Below are 25,563 nucleotides of genomic sequence, written 5' to 3' on the forward strand. Positions count from 1 at the left end.
AAAAGCCTCCAATAATTCATGCTAGCCATTGCATGTACAAACTAAACTTATGCTAGTTATTGCATGTACAAACTAAACTAAGCAAAAGCCTCCAATAATTCATTAAAAATCTACAGGTCATCCATATTTCACAAGAAGGCAGAAGATACATCAGGCAGTGGCATGAATTTTTGGAGTTCAATGCTCTAGGCTCAAGAATAAGGACCCTTCTGTGTTTATTAATGTACAAACATAACATTTTTTAGGCATGAGCTCCAGGAGGGGAACATATTAACCCTAAACTAAACTCAAATTGGATTAACAATGGTCACAACTCAATCATCTGTAGGGTGGATAAAATTTTCAGTCGTATGATATGAAAACTACATTTTCAAGCACACACCAAGTATATAGCGTGTCCAAAAATAGGGGAATGAATGGTGGAAATTAACACCTAAGAACAAGATTTTGGGAAACGATATATATCTTCATGTCATTTTTATTTCTTCCACACCACCAAATATGGAAATAGTGTTATCCAGTTAGTTTTCTTAAGCCATATAATTATGTATGCATGCAAGGACTAATTTCCATATGATATATAGAAGAAAACACCAATCTGGTGAAAGATTCCTTGTAACGACAAGCCAAACCTCACTTCAATTAAAAAAAATTCTTGTTGACCCCACCATAAATCCCATTTAATAGACAGTCTTATTTTTTAAGTTCACATAAATATTCTCAAAGAGTGACCCAATGACCTGTTCTTGTGAAGAAACATTGTTAGATCTGATTAAAACAATCTCCCAATATAATGCAAAACTTGTTGAATTCAAATACCAACAATGTTATTCAAATGACAACAGAGGATTAAATCTCTTAAACTTTACATGCATATTCAACATAAATCTCTACCTATAGTCTATTACAGAAAAAATTACCAAACATTTCTTTGTACCTAGTATACATCTCTCAAGTTGCAGGGTTTTAATGTCATCGGTATCATAACTAATCTTATAAAATACAATGAGCAATTCTCTTAACCATTGCAGACAAGATATGTAGTTGGAAGGGGTTTTAAAGCATAACCTTTAACAAAGTAATCCCACCAAAATATTGTAGCCCAACACTTTTTATAATTCCACGAAGCAACATCCAACAAGTATAACTAAGGTCAAAATCCTGCACTATTTTCTAGACAACTAATAAACAAAATATGTGTATGCCAGCAAAATATAAAAAAATCCCAGCTTTGTAGCCCATCCAGCTAAATATTTCCTAGAGTATCTCTATTAGACACTCTTTCAGATGCCAAGTCAGATAGGTTCAACCTCTGGTCATACGATTGTTGCCAAACCAATGATTGATGTACATCCATTTTCAAGTCATCCAATTGGATCTTGTACATCATTGCCTCATTTTTATGTTTCTCATTTTCTTGTGCTAGGTGCTCAACTTGTGCTGACATAGATGATGGTCTAGGCTCGGGTATAACTGAACCACCAAGTCCTCTTGCATAACCATATCTGTGTCCTAGCACATTTCTGAATATAATATATGCAGCCTCACCTATGCGCTCCTCAGGCTCCATCTCATCTGACTTTTCAAGCATCGTATTCTAATGCAAAAATATATTTTATATCATTTATAATTAGGGGAAATAACTAAACTCTTTATTTAGTTATCTATGAATGGAACAACATAGTACAAAGTTGGTAAGTTAGAGAGAATGTACAGAGTGTTTCTGTCACGGGAGTGACAAATGCCCCTTTCTTCTTTGACTATCTAGTTTCTTTATAGAAATTTACCAAGTTTGATGAGCTCGGACCCTTCAATTACATACATGAATATTAAGGACGTTCTTTTGGTTACACACTAGCACTGACTAATGAGCTTAGATCTTGAATTCCACTATAATCTTACCATCTCTTGTATTAACCTCACAAATGTCTTTCTTCCTGCTGTATGGTTCACAAGCTGTTTTTTCCTATTGGCCATATTTTGATACTGCAATATTTATAATGACAATGTTAACAATACTCAATACATATCTTTTTACAATAAACTGCATCAAATCTAAAGCTATCTTATATTTTCAAACTTCTACACTTCACTTGTTACCTTGAATTTGTCGCTCCCCCATCTCCCACATAAATTTTTCCATACCTCTAGTTCCACCAACGAGGTTGATTTTACTAATGCCTCATCGTATGTTGCACAACCCAAGTATATTTTATGATATGGTAGTGAAAGTCATTGAACTTCTTTCCGAGGTTCTTCTCGACCATCTCGCGATGATTCCTTTTGCTTCAATCTAGAATGAAATCAGCCTGCAACACTAAACCAAAAGACATCAGTCCATAGACATAAAGATCATAGACATAACATCAATAAAAATATGACAAGAATTTAGTCTATTTTCCCAGTTTAATGAAAGCAACTCAATACTCGGATACGAATGATCAACTCCTTTTTTTCTTGTGTATCTACAACATCCTAAGTATTTTGAACAATGCTTGCATGATGCTTGATAATCCATGTTACCCTTGTTGTAAAGAACACTGCATTCCCACATGATGGTGCCCTCTCACCATCATTAATCTTCAAAGGAATGAGACCATGCTTACAAACCTTCATAAACTCAATGCATCCAGATGGTCTACGACACCTCCGCATTTGTAGTTTCCCTGCCATTGACATGTTGACATTAATGAATAACAAATAAGAATCACTAAACGAACTATTGTGTTCAAAACCACACATCTCAAATGTACATGACCATTTTCACTAATACTATTTTAATTAAATGTCTAATCACATAATTATCACCGGCTTTCGTCTATTTTTTGTAGACTCATTTAACCTCTAAACCTGTTTGATAGTTAACAAAACCCAACTAATTGATTGTTGGCTTGGTGTATCTGATCAATGTGCACTTTGAATACCATTATGGTAAAAAAAAAAAAAGCTACTTCAAAAATATAGCATCAACAAGCACATTGAACATCTGAGACTAATTCTTCAAGAGTTATTTCTGGCTAAACAAACAAATAATTATCGTGATCATGTTCTCAGCTTTGAAACAAAATAGACACATCAAAGGTCATGTTTTCAGCTAATTAAGTAATCAATTAGCTTGATTAGTTTGTCTTCGAACCCAATTTCTTGAGATTGATGTAGCTAGCAGTAGCACATCCATGTGTGGTTAGGAATTGATATCATCATTAATGTTTCTTGACTTTCACTATCTTTAGAATTTTTATATACATTCCATAGACCTTCACGAAGTGTTAAATAAGTGGGGAATGAAATTTGAAATTCAAACCAATTTAAGACTCAACCTAAAGAGAAACTCGCAGGAAACATTGTATGTTAAATAGAAGTGACAATAAATTTTGCAGCGTGTATACCAACATTGTACATTTTCCAACCACCTCATAAAACAATAAATATTTTAGAAAAATCTGAGAGCAATGAATAATAAATTCTTTGTAATTTCCACCAAAACAATACTTATACTATTGTTCTCAGCCCTTGTATCTGGACCATTGCTAATTTCAGGAAACTCAGTACCCAAAACCATCTCTTGTGGCTGTGTTGAGTCATCCGATGATGAGCTTTGCTCAACCCTTCGTGTCCACCTACTAGGTTGCAACTAAGGTGTTGGACCATTCCATGTGCTCCCTTGACTTGTGCATATGCAAGAATCATCTATTTGAGCATGTCCACCAAGTCCTCTTCTTCTTCCTCTCATGGCAAATTGAACTTACAATTGATTGGAATTCTATTCTATATGCAACTAATGAAAAATAGACCTGTCATGTGAAAGTACTTACAGAATAAGGTGATCATTGTGAAAATGCAACATTTCTACAGGCTTATACTTTATCAACACATTAAACTATAACTATTTTACTAACTAACTACATTATCCACACAAGCAAGGCCATCCAAAAATCTACTTTCTTTCTTTCTCTGTGATAAAGCTGGATGATGCATAAATAAAACAATCTTAGGAATAATACGTAAAAGGCATGCTGGTAGACCAAGGTGGAGAAAACTTTTTTCATGAAATCTGAATGGCAACAAGAAAAGCTTTTGCAAATCCATTCCTGTTTGGTTTGTGGTTGTTGACAAGTTGACAAATGTACTCAGTACTAATCATTTCATGCAGTTGACTAAACTGGGTTTATGGATTTTCCTTACAATTCCACGTCTATTTCCATTCATTTTCCTTTGCTTCACCAAAATCCATAAGCTCAGTTTATGTCACCCCAGTTTAGCTCTATTACTGAGATGAAATAAGGTCATTTCACAGACTATTAAACTGAGAAAATCCATATTACAGATTTGTGAAATAAGTTTTGGATTTGCAAAAATCTCTAAACTGGCCTCTTCACCAGATTATAAGCTTAGTTTGCATATTATTAATCCCCAAATTGTTAACGAAAATCTAATTTGACCTCAGCTGAGAAAATTCATATGCTCAGTTTAGTTAGACTTCACCCCAATAATGTTAAGAAATAAATTCAGGAAACCAATTTTCATGAAGCTAATAAGTAGTGGCATCCACAAGAAGCAACTTATTATAATAAGTAGTGGATATTTTTTCAAAAGAGATGGTAGGAAAATAAATACTGGGATCTCTTAGCCGGGTTTGTTTTCAAGACTAAAATCTAAAATTTTGAAAATTTTGAAAACTTCTTATCTCATCATTACAATTTTTTCAAATTTCTATACAAAATAAAATAAACAATTTAACTTTTTCAAATCTCAAAACAAAAATAATATTAAAAAGTATATTCTAACAATATTTTATTTAACTCTATATTGTTCCCAAAACAAATGAGGCCTTAGTGCTTAAAGGTGAGTTTGAATTTCATCAACGTCTCCAATGGCATCAACATTCATCTGCACCTTTGCCACCCATGGGTAAGCAGATTTCTCTAAAGTAAATAACTCTCAACTTTCTGTGTACTGCTTTCGTATATTGGACTGAAAGTCATGAAGTGACTTGCATCTGGTATAGACTTTTGAAAGTTAAGATATAATTTCCCTCCAATTTTTCCTTCTAGATATTTGGTGATCCCGTGTATTATCATCTTCCCATCAAAAAAAGATATTTCATTATTTCGGTTTGACGGTGGGACCCATGGGTCTGGCCATCTATAGCTACACACAGTACATCAACCATGTTCCCTTCTCTAATAAGTAACAACCATTTATTTACAATGTAAAAAACTTGATTATATTGAAACCAAGCCCTTCAATGTTATACCATTTGGTTACAAAGTTGATCATTAAATTAGATATATAAAAAAAAAATACATATCACTATGTTAGATTCTCTAGTGTTTAATTCCTATAATTTAATACTAAAAAATAGAAAATTACATTTGGACAAATATCAAGATCATTTTTATATTTCACTATATATGTTATTAATTGACCTAAGCTCCCATAAATTTCGTATGCTATTTTTTCCATACATTTTCATAGATTCCCATACCTTATTATAATAAAAGGGAATTAACATTTGTGCATGTAATGCAGAAAGATCTGAATCAGATGATACTAAGTTGTCCCGTGGCACGTTGATGGTGCTAAGTTACCTTGAGTTGGTAGATCAGTGCAAATATGGCAGGAAACCGTGATATTTTCATAATTGGCCACTTTTGGATAAAATTTTATCTATTATCGATTTACAGTTACAATTATTAGAATTTTGCTACTTTTGGATAAAATTTTATCTCTTATCGATTTACAATTATAATGGCTCGGCTTGTGGGCTAAGTTTTGACATTCTTAGATTTGATAATTTTGAATTCAACATTTTTTTTGTGTTTTTGGGCGATTATCTTGTTCTCTTTCCTGTGAATTATTTGTTGAAACTAGCCTACAGAATAATCGCTATTCTATCTGGTGTCAGCATGCCACCTTTGTATAGAAACTAATAAAAAAACATACATACCCATTGGTTCCGGGTTGAACCCAGTATTTTTTTTTAAACCTACATGTTATGGATTTTGTTTTTTTTGTTTTTGTTTAAGTAGCATTCAAACTCTATTTATTTAATTTTATAAAATAAAATAGTTTATATTGTTTATAAAATAATATTACAATGTTTATATGAAAAACACATATAACAGTGTTTATATGATAATGATCATTAGAATGATTTTATTAAATCAAATCAAATCAAAATGAAATGAAATCAAATTGAGAAGAGGAGTTGACAAAAGGCAATCCTTCATGCAATAAATAGGTCCTATAAATGTATATAAAACACATAAAAGTTGATAATGTAGAACGGTGATTGTAAGTGTTAAATTACCATATATAGATGAATGAAAGTGGGTATAACCACATCACAACTCGTATTGTTCATCAATCATCTCAAGAGGTTGGAAGTAATATGGAGGTTGCCAGCCTCAAATTTGAGTGTTATTGTTTCCCAAAAAATAGTGCAAGTTGAAGTGGGTAATATGGAGGATAGTGGTCCATATGCATACAATTTCCAAGAATCCCAATTTTTGCATGACGATACATTTTGCATCTTCATTCAGATGATCACCATCTATTAGTTTTAGGACTAATCTTTAATTTCCAAGAACCAAGATCAAGTACACATTCATGCAGAAAAGTTGATTTTAGAGGAAGTATTTCATACACGTATATAAAACAATAACGTTTGTTTCCATGGTATGGTCACCTGACCAGAGTAGATAATTGAGCATGTGTTATATCAAGCACAGACAAAGTTTTAGATTGATCAACATTCAGATATTCGAACTCTTCCATTTCAAATTTACAAGTGAAATGTCTTCTTCAATTATCTTCTTTATTAGTTTAAGCTTATACTAAGCCATAAAATCGGTAGCACTGTGGACTTCGGTTATCTTCCCCACCAGTTTCAACTTATATATAATAAACTCAGTAGCACTGTGGAAAAAAAAAGATGCAATGTGTGAGCAAATAAATAAATTGAGTAGAAATAAATAATCAACTAAATATAATAAATGGAATAGAAATCATATATGGTTTGACATAAACAACTCATTTCCTTATCATAAACTTTAGCTATGCACACAAAATCTCCAACAACATACCTATTTGAAAACTAAAAAGTAAAAACAAAAACACTTTCTAATGCAGATGCTGATATACAGTGCAAGTGAAAAAAGCATTGTAAATACTTGAGTTGGAAAGAATGAGGCAAATGGAAAAGGCATCCCTTGCAGACCTTAACACGAATACATATGCAAGTAGTAGAAAGCACATTAAGGTTGCAGTGTTCATATCCAAAAATACTTCATATCATTATTTGTTTTGATAAAATCCACTTGGTGTTGCAAATTACTTAAACCCATCAATAGGATAATATCTAACTATCATTGATTTTTGTGTTAGATAGCTAAAAAAAATGTAAATACCTAATTGGTATTAGAATAGAAAAAAGGAAGGGAACGATAATCACTTTATACCTATTTTCATCAAATAGATCTTAGACAGTTGCAGCATCCTAAGTCTGGCAAAACAAAGAGTTACACTGGAGATAAAGTCTAAATCCTAAAATTTTTAATGTTCTAACAATGAACGGGAAATTAGAGAGAAAAAAGAAATCATAATTCTTTTCTTTGAAAATTAAAAAAAAATATATAAATAAACAATGAAAGCAATGTAAAACCTCATTCTATTCATAGGTTGAAATAGGATAGGGCAATTTAAATAAGGGGGACATAGTACAATCAGAAGCCATGAATCAGATGGGAGCCTCCATTGACTTATTCAACAAGCATTGCCAAACTTCAATATATATATATAGTTTGCAGATTAATTTCCATTAATACATCCCCCATATTATTGGGTTGGTGTTTCTTGAAGGTACTTGGCAGAGCATGTTATCATCAAGAATAAAGAAGTAGCTTATACCACCACACAATTTATATGGATTTACATTCAACATACCCATTTGAGTTGCAAGAAGAACAACCAACTGGCCTTGGCCTTGGTTGCTGTACATAATAAACATTAGACAAACAAGAAAACAATCAGACATAGATGCAAATATTCCAAGCCCATACCATACTTGGAAATGAATTGTGTTCTCAAATATTCCACTACACAAAGCCATCTCTAGATAAGCTAATAATTTTTTTTTATTATTATTGCAAGAAGGCTTCATTTATTGCAATAAAAAGGTATGATCACAGTAATAAGTCAAATTAAGCGAAAGATACAAAACCTAGAATGTTTAAGGACGTTCAAGGTAAAAGGGAAGATAAGAAAAGGATGCACATGTATACCTCGTGTAATCTGACGACGTAGGATGTTTGAGGAGCTTCAAGGTGGCAATCTCCCTCTTTATCTGCAACACCATACACACACACACACACACACACACACATTAGTGAAAAAAGAAAAACATTGGTTACTATCAATGGCGTATTCTAATTCAGAGTACATGATTTTCACCAAGACAATAATTATAAAGGAAACCCATAAAAACACCCAACAGGAACCCATTAATTGAATGACTCTCAACAAAAATAATACCTAATTAGTTACTATCAATGGAGATGGATGAACAACAAAAGAAAAACATTGGACAAAGTCATTATCAACATGAATAGTATATATTCACAAAGATATACATATAATTAATTTACCTGGTGCATTACAACATAGATACAAAGTTGAAATGTTTACTTAATCATTAGAGCAAGTTTCATGATCACTATACTATCTCCATCCTCTCCTCTTGACTCTGTGTCACTATTCCAATCACTCTAATCCTCCGTTGAGTCGTTACTAAGAAACTCATCATTCTCAACTCTTGGATCGGGTTGGTCTAACATGACTGTAGCATCAACCAAAATCGGGTCTATATCTAATCGATGCAAAGTCATATGTAGGCATGTATCATCTTGATGTACAAAATGGGCTTGTGGAGAAAATTCTTCATCCTGGCATGCTTCATCCTCAATCAAGTCATCATCATCCTCATCCCCAACTGTTGTGCTGGGAATGTCATAAACATTCATTGTGGTTACCTTCTGTACTACTAGCCAATTTCTCCCTAAGCTCGTATCTTTGAGATAAAATACTTGGACGCTTGGCATGCAAGTACAAAAGGCTTTTCCATGTAAGATTTTCAACTTGAGTCGACACTTGTAAAGTGACTGCCAACATGAACTCCTCTTCGCATGCCATATACATCATCAAACCAATCACATTTAAACAAATATGCATGGTGCCATCCTAGGTAGTGAAGTTCAATAATGTCTATTAGAACTTCGTAGTACTCAATAGGCCTACCTTGATGGTCCCTAGGAACAAGCACACCACTGTTTTGTATAAGAAGACATTTTTCATGTTGCTTTAGTGTGGAACTTGGTTCCATTCATAATGCAACTAGTATATGATGCAACCCATGGGTCAGGTCCACACGCTAGCGTGTACAGATCATCGGACACCTCTTCGGGACTTGAATTACGTAGTTGCCTAATCTGTTTAAAATCAACAATTGTTAGACAATTTAAAGCACCCAAGTTGTACGCTAAACTAAATGAGACCTAAATTTAGCCAACCATAGTTACCAACAACACACTCACACGCTCCTTGAACCATTTAGGAAATAAACTTTCGTGCACATCATCAATGTTATTGATACATTTGTCTTTCAATTTGTTGTGATACTCCCTACATAATTAAAGTAAATAGTATCAAGTAGTGGGTACAAATGCAAATTAGGCATCATATTATAAGTTCAACAATGTCACTGATCTGCTTCTGCTTACTCTAGGTTTTGGGCAATCTCAAGACAATTGTTGAGTACATACCAACATTGTTTGGCAAATACTCTATTATCTGGTTGAGTAGGACTTGATGAACTCAATGGCCGCACCTTTTTGTGTGAATATTGATAATTTTGATTGTTGATGTCCTTCACAAACATCTACGTTTCATTCTTCTCTATAAAATCTAGTTTGAAGATTATGGAGATACATCAAGCAAAATGTCAAACATTTTATGTGAATGTATGCCTCAGCAATTGAGCCTTTAGCATGGGCCTTGTTTCGGACATAACGCTTAAATTTTTCTAAATATCTCTCAAATGGATACATCCACCTATATTCTACAAGCCCTGCATACAATGCCTCACGTGGTAGATGATCAGCTAGGTGCACCATTACATCAAAGAATGCAAGAGGGAGTATCATCTCAAGTTTGCAAAGAATGATTGAAATATCAATCTCAAGACGCTTTAAGACATCTATAGACAATGTGCGTGTGCACAATTGTTTGAAAAATGTGCTAAGCTCAGTCAAAGCCAAGCGAATGTTAGATTCCAGGTACCCGCAATAGCGACAGGAAGTACTCTTTGTAAGAAAATAGGACAGTCATGACTATTCATTCTTGATGTTTTACAACCATTTATTGTAACACATCGAGCAATATTCGCAGCAAATCCATCTGGAAATTTTATAGCTTGTAACCACTTGCAAAAACTTCTCCTCTCATCTCCTTGTAACGTGTAACATGCAGGTGGCATAAAAAGACGTTGTCCATGTTCTTGTAAATGTAATTCCTTATTTATACCAAGAATCAACAGGTTCCTGCGTCCATTAATAAAATCTTTTATTTTGCCTGGAATACTCATCAAAGTTCCTAAGACGTTGTCACAGATGTTATTCTCAATATGCATGACGTCAAGATTATGTTGAAGTTTCAATGTTGACCAATAAGGTAATTGGAAAAAGATACTTGTTTTTGTCCAATTAAGTTCATCTGGTTATCGTTTTCTCTTCCTTTCACCTTTGCCAAATAATATATCTCCAATATTATTTAGTTTATCCAGGACATCGTGACCAGATAATTCACAAGGTGGCGCGTGGTGATCATTATTGCCATTAAAATTAGTATTTTTCCTCCTCCAACTATGTTTTGGAGATAGGAAATGATTAACTTTCGACCATATTTCAAGCACAACGAGTCTGTGTCACCATTACAAGTTGGGCATGCCAATTTTCCCTTTGTGCTCCAGCCATATAGATTTCCATATGCAGGAAAGTGATTAATCGTCCACAACAACATTGCATGCAATTGAAACATTTGTTTTGTTGATGCATCATGCGTATCAACACCATTTTCCCACAAATCAATCAATTCATCAATAATAGGTTGCAAATACACATCAATCTCATTGCCCCATGCCTTTGGTCTAGGAATTAAAAGAGACATCATGAAAAAATGGTCTTTCATGCACAACCATGGTGGCAAGTTGTAAGGAACAAGTATTACTAGCCATATATTATAAATTTTACTCATATTATTTAAAGGGTTGAATCTATCGCTAGCTAGACTGAAGCGCACGTTACGAGCATCAAGAGCAAATGAGATATGCTATTGGTCAAATTCCTTCCACCCTACTGAGTCACGTGGATGCCTCATCACATTCAAATTGTCAATGCGATGTTCTTTGTGCCCCCTCATGGCTACTGTTGTATCTTTCGACATAAACAACCTCTTCAACCTTGGTCTTAACGAAAACTATTGAAGTACTTTGTGCGGGATTCTTTTCTATTTAGTTGTGGGTGTTACACATCTTGACATACTACATTTGGAAAAATCATGCTTGTAAGCATTTTCCTTCTAGTATAGTATACAATCATTTTGACATACATCAATCTTCATATAACCAAAACCAAGGGCTCGCTCCATTTGTTGTGACTCGCGGTATGAGTCAGGCAAAAGTGCATCTGGGAATGAATCTTTCAACAACTTTAGTAGCATGTCAAATGATTTAACATTTCCACCCCCCAATTGTTCTTATATGTAACAACTTCACAATGAATGATAACTTTGAGAACTTAGCACATCCTGGATAGAGTGGATGTCTAGCATCTTTCAATAATTGATCAATTTTTTTTGCTCTAGCTCCACATAGGTGGGACCTTCATTGGTACCAGGCTCTACTAGCTCCACATTTGTAAATAATCAAAACCTAATGTCATCTAACATCTCATCCATGTCAGCAACGTACTCGTCCATTTGCACTTCATTGACATCATCATCAAACTCATTAGCATCCCAAGACTCTTCCTCGCCATGAAAAATCCATTCAGTGTAGTTTTGATCAATTCCTATGGTGAGCAAGTATCTTTCCACCAAGTCTATAGGGTGGAAAAAGTTATTACGACTGGTGCGACAATGACACCTTATATTGTTTGTTGTTGCGTGAGCTTGGGCCATTGTAATGAATTGATATACCCCTTCCCTATATTCTGTGGACCTAAATCGGTTGATAATACACATCCAGTTTTTGTCCATGTCAAAATCACTATAAGATAAAAATAGAGGAGTTGGATAGTTCTCTACTTAAACTGAAGAAATGATGAGGTGAACACGTCTATTTTGATAGTTTGTGGTCAAATTGTAGAATGATAGTTTGAAGGATGAGAAGAAAGAGAAGAAAGGAAGTAGAGTAAACCAGATTATACAAACTAAGTAATTCAAGCATTCATACTATGCCATCTTCATGGCAACAAAAAAAAATATATGGAGAGAAAACTAGATTACATGTCAACCTCTATATCTAGTAAAACAATTTCAATAAACTGAGAGATCATTGGAATAACAAGTCAACCCCTACATCTAGTACAAAGAAGCCAAGAGAGAGAGAGAGAGAGAGAGAGAGAGAGAGAGATAACACTTAAGATTTAAATCAATATACAGATACTCAAGGTATTCATGTGAGCTAGTAATAATACAAACAATCAAAGCCACATATTTTAACTTACTTATTTATAAAAAAAAAAAAAAAAAAACCCTTCTTACAACAACTTTAGATTGATGATGCACTAAAACTTATATTCAAGGTACAACCTTTATGTAAGCATTAAAACAGGATCTGTCAATTGTTAATGTTTTTTTTTTTGTCTTGGGTTGGGGGGGAGGGGGAGCTTATTAGGTGCCAAATCCATGGTTAAACTTTAAAGTTTGGGTAATAATAGGAAGGCATTACTTTAGTTTATTTAATTGTTCACCCCTTGTTGGTTCTTTTCAATACCAGCACAATAATACCAATAATTCTTGGTGGTGGCCAGACTAAATATATTGGTATACGTGGACTAAACCTATTCATTGATCTTCTTAATCCTAAACAACCTCCCTTTGAGGATAGTTCCAAATTTAATGAGTGCCTTCATATCCATCGTCCCCTTCCATGGAAAGTTTTATCACTTCACCTCATAACCCTTTTCAAGCAAAAGTACACAATATATATCTCCATGCTAAACTAAGTGAACTAAAACTTGGGAACAAGAAAGAGCCCTGCAGTCCAGCTCTATTGAGTAATCCAGTAGACCAATAGTTGAGAACTTGAGATCTAGATCTCAAGAAAGTATATTAGAAGTGATAAGAGTCACACCTAGATATATACTTAACTGGGATGCTTCCATTTCAAACTGCATAATGAGCAATTCTTGTTTTCCTTCCTTTTCCTCAAGTGAGAAGACAATATTGGTCTGTATGTAATAGACTCACACCAACATTGCATGGTTAGGAAGTAAAATCACATCTTGTGGAGAGAAAGCTTCCATAAGAGAGTTCATTCATTCTTTGTCAGGCTCAAAGTCATTGCATCTAGATCGTAATTATGATATAGGATTTAGCTCACCTAAATGATAGAATATATACAATTCTAACCAATCAACTCCAATGAATTCTTACTTGCCAAACCATTTTCAATTATTCAATTTTGTTTAGGTTTTAGGTTATAAAGACAAATGGACATAGCTCTAATTTTTTTTTTATAGGTGGCAAAGATTAATGTTGAGGCAAAAATATACATGTCTAAAGACCCTTATAGTCTTTGAACTAGGGTCCAGGAAAAAAAATGCAAATATATATTTACACTTATATGCTAAAACTACAATATAGCAGAGAAATTTCTCTCACTGTTGTTTCCAAAAGTTGTCAAGTATCAAATAAAACACTGATGTATATTACCCAAAACAACATTCGCCAAACCTCCCAAAACTCCAAATTAATTATAAATCAGCATCTAAAAACTAATCAAAACCCATCCTTTAGCACCAAAAAGTTCCTAATGTAGATAAAGCACTGCAATTTGTAATAGATTCACAATCAATTTAAAATAGTATCTGAATATTTTTATGTAAATGACTTTACCTTTCACTTGCAAATGAACCCAAAAAAAAACTAGCTAAATACATATACCCAAAACAGAGAGAGATAGACACGAAATGAAGGAGAGAAATACCACATAGATTGAAAGGAGAAGAGATAGCTTGCTAAAATAGGGACCAAGTGGAGAAGCCTTGCGCAATGGTGGGACACGATTGGGCAGCCTATAGAGAGAAAGGGACTGAGTGAAAGTTAGAGAGAGAGAGAGAGAGAGAGATGGTGAATTGATTGTGAGAGAGACAAAGGAGACTTACCGACTAGGCAAGGAGGTGATGACGTGCAACAGGGAAGTTGATCTATCACAGAGAAGAATTGACTAAGGTGGAGATTGAGGCAGCGCACAACGTTGTTTTCTCAGACCTTGTTCAACGTGAAGGCTGGGATGGACTGATGGAGGGGGTTTTGCTTTGTTTCGGTGGTGAAGGCAGGGTGGCTAGGCATGACTAGTTCATGCTTGGTGGTGGAGGCTCACGATGGCTGCAGCAAAAAGTTGTTATAGTGGTTTGAGAGGTTGTGCCGAGATTGGTGGGTGACGTTGTTATGTGTAGTGAACACAAACGGGTTGCTTGGAAGATAGAGAGAGAGAGTGTCCGTAAAAATGGGCGGAGAGTAATTTTGCGAAGAGAGTTATTTTGCATGCTTCTGACTTGATGCGGAGAGAAACATGTCGCCGCAACGGAAATAACTTGCTATTTGAGGCCCTTTCATGGTATTACTATTTGTGACAAGACAAAGTCGCCACAAAAGATATCTTAAGCTCAGTAATTCAAGCTCTAATAGTAGATAAAATCAAAAAATTCCCATGAGAGAGATATGATATACTGGAACTCAAGTCTAAGGCTAGTAAGGAAGATATACCCCACTTTTGGGTGAGGACAGATGGAATCCAAATTTAAGAGCAGCGAGTGCATACACCAAATGATGAAGAACAATTGGTTGAACAAATTGAATAGATGAATTGCCAAAATATGTTGAGTGGTGTTCCACCTATTAGTGGGGGAAGAAAGAACACCAATAATCTGAGCCAATTGTTCTACATAAGGTGTTGCAATGGAAATGTGAACAGGTCACTATGGTCTTCGTGTTGGAAATTCCTAAGGTAAAGATGTTATATGGATAGTAATCCATAGATTACAAAAAGTGCCCATTTTGTTAATTGATGTAGAAGCTCTCAAAGTTATACATCAAGAAATTGTTAGATTTACCGGCACCCTAGCTGCTATTATTTCATATTGGGATCCCCGTTTCATCTTAATATTTTGTGTAGTAATAGGAGCAGCAGTAGCAACAATAATAGTAGTATTTTTTTTTTTAACTGAAGAGTCAGGGACACATGTTCAATAGTGTCCCCTATTCCAAATTTATTTCAAAAACTCTCACATATGGCAGAGGAAAACCATAAACAAAACAAACTTTACACTTGGAATAAACTAGAATGAACAAAATAAACCCCAAACCCAAGTGACCAGATCAAAATTCAGACCAAAAACATATTAACAACAAAACCCAAAGCTAAATCAAAAACGTAAAAACCAACAACCTATACATCTTGACCAACCCAACCATACTCCTTAATGACATCTTAAAGACGGAAAAACACATCTATCAAGGCTGACCATCCCTCTCACCACTTGAGGAAGCCTATCCATCTGACCATATATCCTATTAACCCCAGCTCCACCATCTCTAGCAAGCAAATCAGCTACTCTATTTCCCTCACGAAAAGTATGCGAAACTTTGAAGTTTATTCCTTCCAAATCCACTAGTAAAGTCTCCCAATAATCCCATAAATACCAAACAATAGCAGTAGTAATAATAATAATAACAACAGTAACAATAATAACAGTAACAACAACATGAAGAAGAGTAAGTAAATAAGAATACCAGACAATAATGCATTGTGCTTTTGCATTGTGCAAATCAATAATGCACGATGTCAAGTATGAAGTGCAACCCCCTCAAGTGAGATGTTGTTGAGAAGAGAAAAAGAGGGTTGCAGCGCCATATCATATTTGATGAGGTGTTATATGGTCTATCATGTCTTTGTAGATTTTTCAAAAGAAGCCTAAAGTATCTAAAAAACTAAAGTGATCAGTGCTTACAACTTTCTACTATCTAGGCTCCTTACAACTTTCTACCATCTAGGCTCCTACTAGTAGTTTTTTAAGTTATGGCTCGAACTCGACTTGAGGGAGAGCCTGTAGCTTTTTACTGTCTAGACTCATGCTTGGTTTCTAGTGGGTATGTTGCTACTATGGTCACACCGAGTAGGAAAGAATCCTGCTCCTACCCTTTTTATTCACCAAAAATATTCTAAACCACATTGATACACACATACAAAAAGTGTTTAATAGAAATATTTCGATATTTGCATCTATTTTTAAGAAAAACATCTAGAAGGTTCGCATCATAATAATTGGATTAGTTTTTATTTCCTATTTAACCATAGATATGGTTGCAGGTATGTAGGTGGGTCCATATTCGAAATTCAACCTTGGAGGTTAATAAATTCCATTTTTATAGTAATGATAGTTAATAATGTAAGCTATAATATATTCATAACTTATATTTAATAATAATATATTATACAACTAGAAATTTTGATTTATTGTGATACCTATAAATTAAATGGTATAGTTTAATACATTTATATTTTGTATTATTTTTTTTAATTTATAGCTATAAATGCTAGTGACATGCATTGGACCATCCAAATGCTAGTGAAATCTAAAATATAGCTAAGTTTTATATAAATGACCTGCATTGGACTAATTAAAAACTTTTAGTTTAGACTTTGAGTTACGATAATTCTAAAGAAATTTTTAAAGTTGGAGAGTCATTATTCACCCATCAAATCACAAATAATCAACAAGACTTTATTAAATTCTTTTTAAAACTTTCATTAGTAAACAAGGCTATATTATATCCAGATTTTTTAAGAAATATTTTTTGTAAATAAGGCTATATAATGTTAGATAATTAGGTTGATATAAAAAATAGTTGAAAAATAATAATTTTAAATAAAAATTAAATTATTAATTAATATATAGAATTTATTTCTAAAATATTAAAAAATTATTACTAAAATACTTAATATTATATTATTATTTTAGTTTTGAAATAGATATCTTAATATGAATTAATATTTTCAATAACTAGACCATTGTCAATGACTCAATAGAGTTCTGAGTGAAACAAATATGTGAAAAGATCTTTTAATATTTATTATAAGATCCAATTAAATATATTTATTAATATTACTATTATTATTATTGAAGAGAAAGAGCAGTTTTTTCTTTGTAAAAGCTAGCTCAGTTGATAATCCTGATTCCAGATACAATCCACTTGACAAAATACTGTTCTTGTCCGTCACTGGAGTGGAGGACCTCTTTCTCTGCTTATTCACTTCCCACAACAGTGACCACACAAGCTCTCTTCCACCACAAAATTCAATCCGCAGAAAGACCCCTTTAGTTTTTACGGATTGTGAAAAAAAGGCCCAATAATTCTGACATAGAACCCCACTTCCGTTATAGATCTCATTTCCCACCTCGCGATCTGTTACGGATGCCCCGACACTGAACCCCAAAATCGTGATCATTTTGCCTACATTTTTTTTTTTTTAAATCAAGATTCTATTGGGAATACAGATTCCCATCAAAATTTTCTGGAGGGGAGGAAAACGGGGTGGTTGATCGAGTATGAGACGGAGACCGGTGGATTTTCGGAGGCCGGTGAGGAGGCGAGTTTCAAATGTACTGTGGTGGGTATTGTGTGGATTAGCGGTTTTGCTTTTCATTTTCGTTCTGAGCAGAGGAAGTCAAATTGAGTCGAGGCCGGCGATATCCAAGGTAAAGTAAATCTTGGTTTTGTTTGCTTTTATTCATCAGTTTGGACCTTGGAGTGTACTCTGTTCGGTTGCTGGTAAAATGCTAGAACGCTACGGAATTTTAATGTTGAATGTATTGGAATTTGGTTTCTAAACCAATTTGAGAATCGAGTGTACTACTAAATTCTTGATTGGATTGCGGGTACTGCTTCTTTTTAGTCTATTGGAGCCAAGGTTTTCAATTTCAGATTATGTGGATGTTAATCTGACAAATCCCGGTTTCTCCTTTAGGCATCTAGAGATTCGGATCTAATGTTCCTGTTAGTCTGTCTTACTGTTATTTCAAAACCTTTCTATACTTCATTTTGTCCCCTCTGCAAAAGTAGTATTAACTTTGCAGCATTTTGCAAGTTGGGTTGGGGTTCTTCTGTCCAGGACTCTATTCCACATGCTATAGCATTGTTCTTCCACTTTCCTCTAGGATGACTTGTAACCAAAGGCAATACCGATTCTAAATTTTGGATGCGTACAAATAAACAGATTGTGAAAACACTAAATCATTTTCAGCACAGCTACTTTTGGATGCACTCAGTGCTTTATTTTCAATATATACGACGAATTCTAGAGCTCCACTGTTCTACCAAGAGGGTGAAAAGCTGATGCCGAACTCCTGCATGAAATTTGCTAGGCATTAATCTGGAGTGTAGGCATGAATGAATATTTTATATAAGTAAAGCTACATACAGTCGTAGAGTGTGCAAACGCCGTACAGTCGCTTTGAAAAAGAGTGAGGTCTACTATTAAAAAATTAATTTTTTTTATGTGGATTTCATATTTACTCAGTTTTTTCGAAGAGATTGTGATGCCCTTACGCACTCAACGACTGCAAATATCATTTTTTATTTTATATTCACCTTCAACTCTTTATGTTTTGTGGCATCTGCTTACTTGATGGATCTAAAATTTATTAGGTCTCATTTCAGTTGTAACTTGTCTTACAGTTGGACACTCAAAAATAAAGATAAGTATTTTAGGAATTAGGATTGCTAGATCTTTAAGATCTGGAGTGGAAATGCAGCACCATACAAATTATCTGGTCCTGATACCGGTTGTTTGGATGCTACTGTTTTGTGGTGACACCATTATCATTCTTCTGGGCTCTGAACACAAGTAAACTTGAACTCCCCAAGCCTCCATGCTTCTCCTTTTCTTCTTAAAAGAAGTGAAAATGGTGTTATATATATTCTTTGATTTTTCAATTTCCATTTGTGTATTAAGAAAACATGTGCATGTCATCTTGTTCTGCAGAGACCTTACAGGCATGATAGAATTATGGAAGGCCTTAACATTACTGAAGAAATGTTGAGCCCTGACTCAGTCGCCAGGCAACTAAGTGACCAAGTTTCTCTTGCAAAAGCTTTTGTTGTAATTGCAAAAGAAAGCAACAACCTTCAATTTGCTTGGGAATTAAGTGCCCAGATTCGCAATTCACAGATCCTCCTCTCAAATGCTGCAATAAGGCGAACACCTCTGACAACCAGAGAATCAGGAACTGCAATCCGTGATATGGCAATTTTACTCTACCAAGCTCAGCAACTTCATTATGACAGTGCAACCATGATCATGAGACTGAAAGCCAAAATCCAAACTCTCGATGAACAAATGAGTTCTGTGAGTGAAAAGAGTTCAAAATATGGACAAATAGCTGCAGAAGAAGTTCCAAAAAGTTTGTATTGCCTTGGTGTCTGCTTAACAACGGAATGGTTCAAAAACTTAAACTTACAGAGGAAGCTTGTTGAAAGGAAGCAATTAGACATGAAACTTAAGGATAACAAGCTCTATCATTTCTGTGTCTTCTCCGACAACATACTTGCAACTTCAGTCGTGGTCAATTCAACTGCCTTAAATTCCAAAGATCCAGATATGGTTGTGTTCCATCTTGTTACAGATGAAATAAATTATGCTGCAATGAAGGCTTGGTTTTCCATGAACGATTTTCAAGGAGTGACTGTTGAGGTTCAAAAGTTTGAAGACTTCAGTTGGCTAAATGCTTCTTATGTTCCTGTTCTTAAGCAGCTCCAGGATTCCGAAACACAGAGCTATTATTTTTCGGGCAATAATGATGATGGCCGAACTCCAATAAAGTTTCGAAACCCAAAGTATTTATCCATGCTTAACCACCTCAGATTTTATATCCCTGAGGTCTTTCCGGCACTGAAGAAGGTGGTATTTCTTGATGATGATGTTGTGGTTCAAAAGGATCTCTCTGCTCTTTTCTCCATTGATTTGAATGGTAACGTCAACGGAGCTGTTGAGACATGCATGGAGACATTTCATAGATACCATAAGTACTTGAATTACTCTCACCCTCTTATAAGAGCACACTTTGATCCTGATGCATGTGGATGGGCTTTTGGGATGAATATTTTCGATCTGGTTGAGTGGAGGAAAAGGAACGTAACTGGTATCTACCACTACTGGCAGGAAAGGAATGTAGACCGAACATTATGGAAACTTGGTACACTTCCGCCTGGACTGTTGACATTCTATGGATTGACGGAGCCTTTGGATTCCTCATGGCACGTTCTGGGATTGGGCTATACAAATGTTGATCCGCAGTTGATAGAGAAGGGTGCTGTGCTGCACTTCAATGGAAACTCAAAGCCATGGTTGAAGATTGGGATTGAAAAATACAAGCCCCTTTGGGAGAAATATGTTGATTATTCGCATTATTTATTGCAACAGTGCAATTTCCATTGATTTTGGACGCTAACATTTTATGATTTATCTTCTCCGCCTTAATTTGGTTCATAACGAGATTTGAGTTTTGATGCCCAGGATTTGCCTTGTACAATGTTTTATATCGAGCATGGGTCGTGACTGTAACATGGCTATTTATTGATTCTCTAATTGCCTATTGTAGTAAAGGCTGTTGTTTTTGTAGTGAAATTTGAGGATGTCGATGCTTAGTTTTGCACCTTGAGCTTTTCCACTTTGTCATGTAAACTGTACTGTGAACCTTTATGAAGCCATTGCCGAAAGCAATCCATTAGATTTCTTTGCTCATTTTCCACTCTATCCCTGGCTCTGCCTTGACCCACTGTCTGTTTGTCCCTGTCTACAAACAGGCAGGCCCGTATTACGCACTACAAAATCAAGATATACAAAGATCCAATTCCAAAATCTTCAAATCCATTCCCAAATGTGTAGATCTAACTAAAAAAAAGGGATATGCGATGAAGATTCAAGAACATCTTATCCAGTGACCATGATCATGTCTTGATTGTAAGTCTCGCAAAAGGAGAAACGACCAAACTATGGTTGCGGGTCACGAAAACCCACGGTCATGGCTTTGAAGTGTGAAGATCCATAATGCCACCCACAACCAAGTCGTGGTTGTGGGTTGTAGTCTGTAGGGACTGATGCTGACGGCCGTGGATCTCTCTGCCACAACCAGTTCGAGTGGCCTGCGGTCATGTACTAGCGAGAGGCAAATTGGAAGAAGATGATGTTAAGAGGTAGCTTGAATCTAGTTAAAATAGCGCCTCTGGTGTATGTTAGCTCGAGCGGTGTTTCTTTCGCTCGAGCATTTCTCGAGCGAAATGCAAGTCAAAGACTTCGCTCGACACCGCTCGACTATTCGCTCGAGCGGTATACAAGTCCGAGACTTCTCTCGACAGTCAGCTCAAGCGGAATGCAAGTCTGAGACTTCGCTTGACACCGCTCGACTGTTCGCTCAAGCGATATATAAGTCCGAGACTTCGCTCGACACTCGCAATACAGTCAGCTCGAGCTGGGGTGCCAAAACCCTAACTTCGCTCGAGCGCTGCTCGACTGTTCGTTCGAGCCAATTTTCTCAACAATGAATCCGCACGGTTTTCTACAAATAGGAAGGGGCGCCTCTTTTGATATTTTACTTCTTCAGTCATTTTGTGTTTTACAGTTCAGTGAATTTTGTGAGAGAGACGTGAGGGAGAGTTAACTTCTCAGAGAAGAAGTTTTGTATTAAATCTCCTGTACTACATCTTTGTTTTATAGTGAAAGCTCTGATACCGACCCCGCCAGTGGACGTAGGTTCACATTGAGCTAAACCACTTAAATCTTGGTGTACTATGTGTGATTGTCATTATTTTTCTTGTGTTTATTTCTACTGCAATACTTCTAATTAGTCTTTGATATCTTGTTACTCCCAACAAACTGGTATCAAAGCGTGGCTCTGTGCTAGATCCGGTGGGATGGCAATGGCTAAGTTTGAAGTAGAGAAATTTGACGGTCAGAACAGTTTCAGTTTATGGCGCATCAAGATGAAGACTTTACTGCGACAAAAAAGCTTGTCAAAAGTATTATAAGAGAAAGTGTCTGATGATTCTCTGGCTCCTTCAAAAGAAGATGAAGAAAAGGTACATAGTACTATTCTTTTGTCATTATCAGATGGAGTTTTAAGGGAGGTTGCTGATGAGAAGAATGAAACTGGTATTTGGTTTGCACTTGAGAATCTGTCACTGAAGAAATCTCTCACCAACCGTTTGTATTTGAAACAACGGCTATATACTCTCAAAATGAAGGAAGGTACTCTTATCTCTGAACACTTAGATGAATTTAATAAAATTATTATGGATCTGAAGAATATTGACATTAAGCTTGAAGAAGAGGATCAAGCATTAATTGTTTTGTGTTCATTACCCATGTCTTTTGAGAATTTTGTGAATTCCATGTTGTATGGTAGAGATACAATTTCCTTGACAGATGTGAAATCTCCTTTGCATTCTAAGGAATTGAGGAATAAATTGAGTGTGAAGGGCACTAATGAACAAGCCAATGGTTTGTTTGTTAAGGGTTCCTCAAGTAGGGGTAGATCTATTGACAGGAGTTCAGAGAAGTACATGGGTAAATCCAGAGACAGTTCATAGTCGAAGTTTAACAAGAAAAATGTAAAATGTTATTATTGTCATAAGTTTGGTCGTTACAAAAATGAGTGTCCTAAACTGAAAAATAGAGAGGAAGGCACTAGTTCCTCTAATGCCGTTAGCATTGCTGATGAAAAGTCTAACAGTTTAGATATTGTCTTAGCAATTAGCGACTCTAGTAGTCGCTTCAATTACAAGTGGGTTATGGACTCAGCTTGTATTTTTCACATGTGTCCCAAGAGGGACTGGTTCACTAATTATGAACCTGTCAGCGGTGGTCTCATTTTGCTAGGGAATGATATGGCTTGAAGAATTGCTGGGATTAGTTCAGTTAGGATAAAGATGTTTGATGGGATTGTCAGGACATTGTCTAACGTCCGGCACATCCCAGATTTGAAGAAGAATCTAATTTCTTTAGGCACTCTTGATTCTTTGGATTTTAAGTACACTGGTGTAGGTGGAGTTATTAGAGTCAATAAGGGCTCCATGGTTGTGATGAGAGGAGATAAGAAAAATGGTCTTTATTTTCTTCAGGGCATTATAGTGGCAGGTCCAGCTGTAGTATCTGTGTCAGATGATCCAGACTCAGATGTCACCCGTTTGTGGCACATGTGTTTGGGTCATATGAGTGAAAAGGAGATGTCTATTCCGAGTAAGCAAGGTTTGTTATGTGACCAGAAAACAGGGAAACTTGATTTTTGTGAACATTGTGTGTTTGGAAAACAATGCAAGGTTCAGTTTTCTACAGGGGTTCACAGAACTAAAAGTACTTTGGACCATATTCATTCTGATATTTGGGGTCCATCTTCTGTTCCATCAAAAGGAGGAGCTCAGTATTTGCTTACATTTATTGATGATTTCTCAAGAAAAGTTTGGGTTTATTTTCTAAAGCAGAAAAGCGATGTATTTGTTAACTTTAAATAGTGGAAGGCTTTGATTGAAAATCAGATAGGCAAGAAAATTATGCGACTCCAAACTGACAATGGTATGAAATTTTACGGAGGTGAGTTTGATGAATTCTGCAAAAATGAAGGTATTGCTAGGCACCGCACAGTTAGACATACTCCACAACAAAATGGGGTAGCTGAACGGATGAACAAGACTCTCTTGGAGAGAGCTTGCAATATGCTTTCTAATTCAGGCTTGTCTAAGGATTTTTGGACCGAAGCAATTAACACAGCTTGTTTCTTGGTCAATCGTTCTCCAGCCATAGCTATTGGTTTGAAAATTCCAAATGAGGTATGGTTTGATACTCCTACTGATTTTTCAAATTTGTAAATTTTTTGCTGTCCTGCATATTTTCATGTTAATGATGGAAAACTTGAGCCAAGGGCAAAGAAATGCATATTCATTGGATATGCCAGTGGGGGTGAAGAGATTTAGGTTGTGGTGTACTAATCCTAAATGACCTAGGTTTGTAATCAGCAAAGATCTTGTATTTGATGAAAAATCTATACTTAATCCAAGAAATGAGTTTACTGTGTCTATAGGTAAGGAACGAGATATTGGCAAGAAGGTGGAGTTTCAAGTGGAAGTGCCACAAGGGCTGCCCAGTGGCGCCTAAGATCATGCTATTGCAGATGAGCATGATTCTGATTCTGATAGCAGTGCACAGGGTGAGCAAGACTACAATATAGCTACTGGTAGATAGAGGAGGCAGATTAGATCACCTCAGAGATACGCCCATGCAGATATGGTAATGTATGCTCTTACTACGACAGAGGATATTGTTGGTCAGGAGCCTTCCAGCTATTCAGAAGCTGTCAAGAGTGAAGAATCTGCACAGTGGTGCACAACTATGATTGAAGAGATTGAGTCTCTTCACAAAAACCAAACATGGGATTTGGTTATGTTACCGAAGAAGATGAAGACTATTGGCTGCAAATGGGTCTTCAAAAGAAAATAGGAAATCCAGAGTGATACAGATGCAAGATACAAGGCATGCTTAGTTACTAAGGGCTTCAGTCATAGATAAGGAATCGACTTCAATGAAGTTTTTTCTCCAGTTGTGAAACACAATTCGATCAGATTGTTACTTGCTATAGTAGCATTGTATGACTTAGAGCTACAACAACTTGATGTTAAAACAACATTCCTACATGGTGAGCTTGACGAGACCATTTACATGCATCAGCCATAGAGGTTCATTATTGAGTGTAAAGAAGATCATGTGTGCAGATTGAAGAAATCATTGTATAGTTTGAATCAGTTTCCAAGGCAATGGTATAAACGTTTTGATTCCTTTGTGATTGATCATGGTTATTTGAAAAGTAACTATGATAGTTGTGTTTATCATAAGGAGTTATCTGATGATCTTTCATTTATTTGTTACTATATATTGATGATATGCTTATTGCTGCTAAAAGCATATCTGACATTGGTTTGTTAAAAACCCAACTCAGAAATGAGTTTGAGATAAAAGACTTAGGTGTTGCAAAGAAGATTTTAGGGATGGAGGTCAACAGAGATAGGAAAGCCGGAAAGTTGTATTTGTCCCAAGGAAAGTACATTGAGAAAGTTCTTTAGAAATTTGGAATGTCTTATTTCAAACCAGTAAGTACACTACTAGCTACACACTTTAAACTTTCAGCTTCCCTATCTCCTCAGACAGACGAGGAGGAACGGTTCATAGCTAAT

At 35.5% G+C, this 25,563-nt stretch overlaps 1 protein-coding gene across 1 annotated transcript; it reads left to right on the forward strand.

Moving 5' to 3' along the window:
- Positions 1 to 17,522: 17,522 nt before the first annotated feature.
- LOC109015001 (probable galacturonosyltransferase 10) lies at positions 17,523 to 20,856 on the forward strand. Its single transcript, XM_018997495.2, has 2 exons — positions 17,523 to 18,041; positions 19,328 to 20,856. The coding sequence occupies exons 1-2, from the start codon at positions 17,892 to 17,894 to the stop codon at positions 20,777 to 20,779; spliced, it is 1,602 nt and encodes a 533-aa protein (XP_018853040.1). The 5' UTR covers positions 17,523 to 17,891; the 3' UTR covers positions 20,780 to 20,856.
- The last annotated feature ends 4,707 nt before the right edge of the window (positions 20,857 to 25,563 follow it).

Source organism: Juglans regia, chromosome 10 (genome assembly GCF_001411555.2).
Source record: "Juglans regia cultivar Chandler chromosome 10, Walnut 2.0, whole genome shotgun sequence".
NCBI lineage: Eukaryota > Viridiplantae > Streptophyta > Magnoliopsida > Fagales > Juglandaceae > Juglans > Juglans regia.

What these genes read in the sequence shown, in the direction of transcription:
- LOC109015001 (XM_018997495.2), top strand. Translation starts at nt 17,892, where the DNA reads ATGAGACGGAGACCGGTGGATTTTCGGAGGCCGGTGAGGAGGCGAGTT. An exon ending in CGAGGCCGGCGATATCCAAG is followed by an intron (nt 18,042 to 19,327) that starts GTAAAGTAAATC and finishes CTTGTTCTGCAG; the next exon opens with AGACCTTACAGGCATGATAG.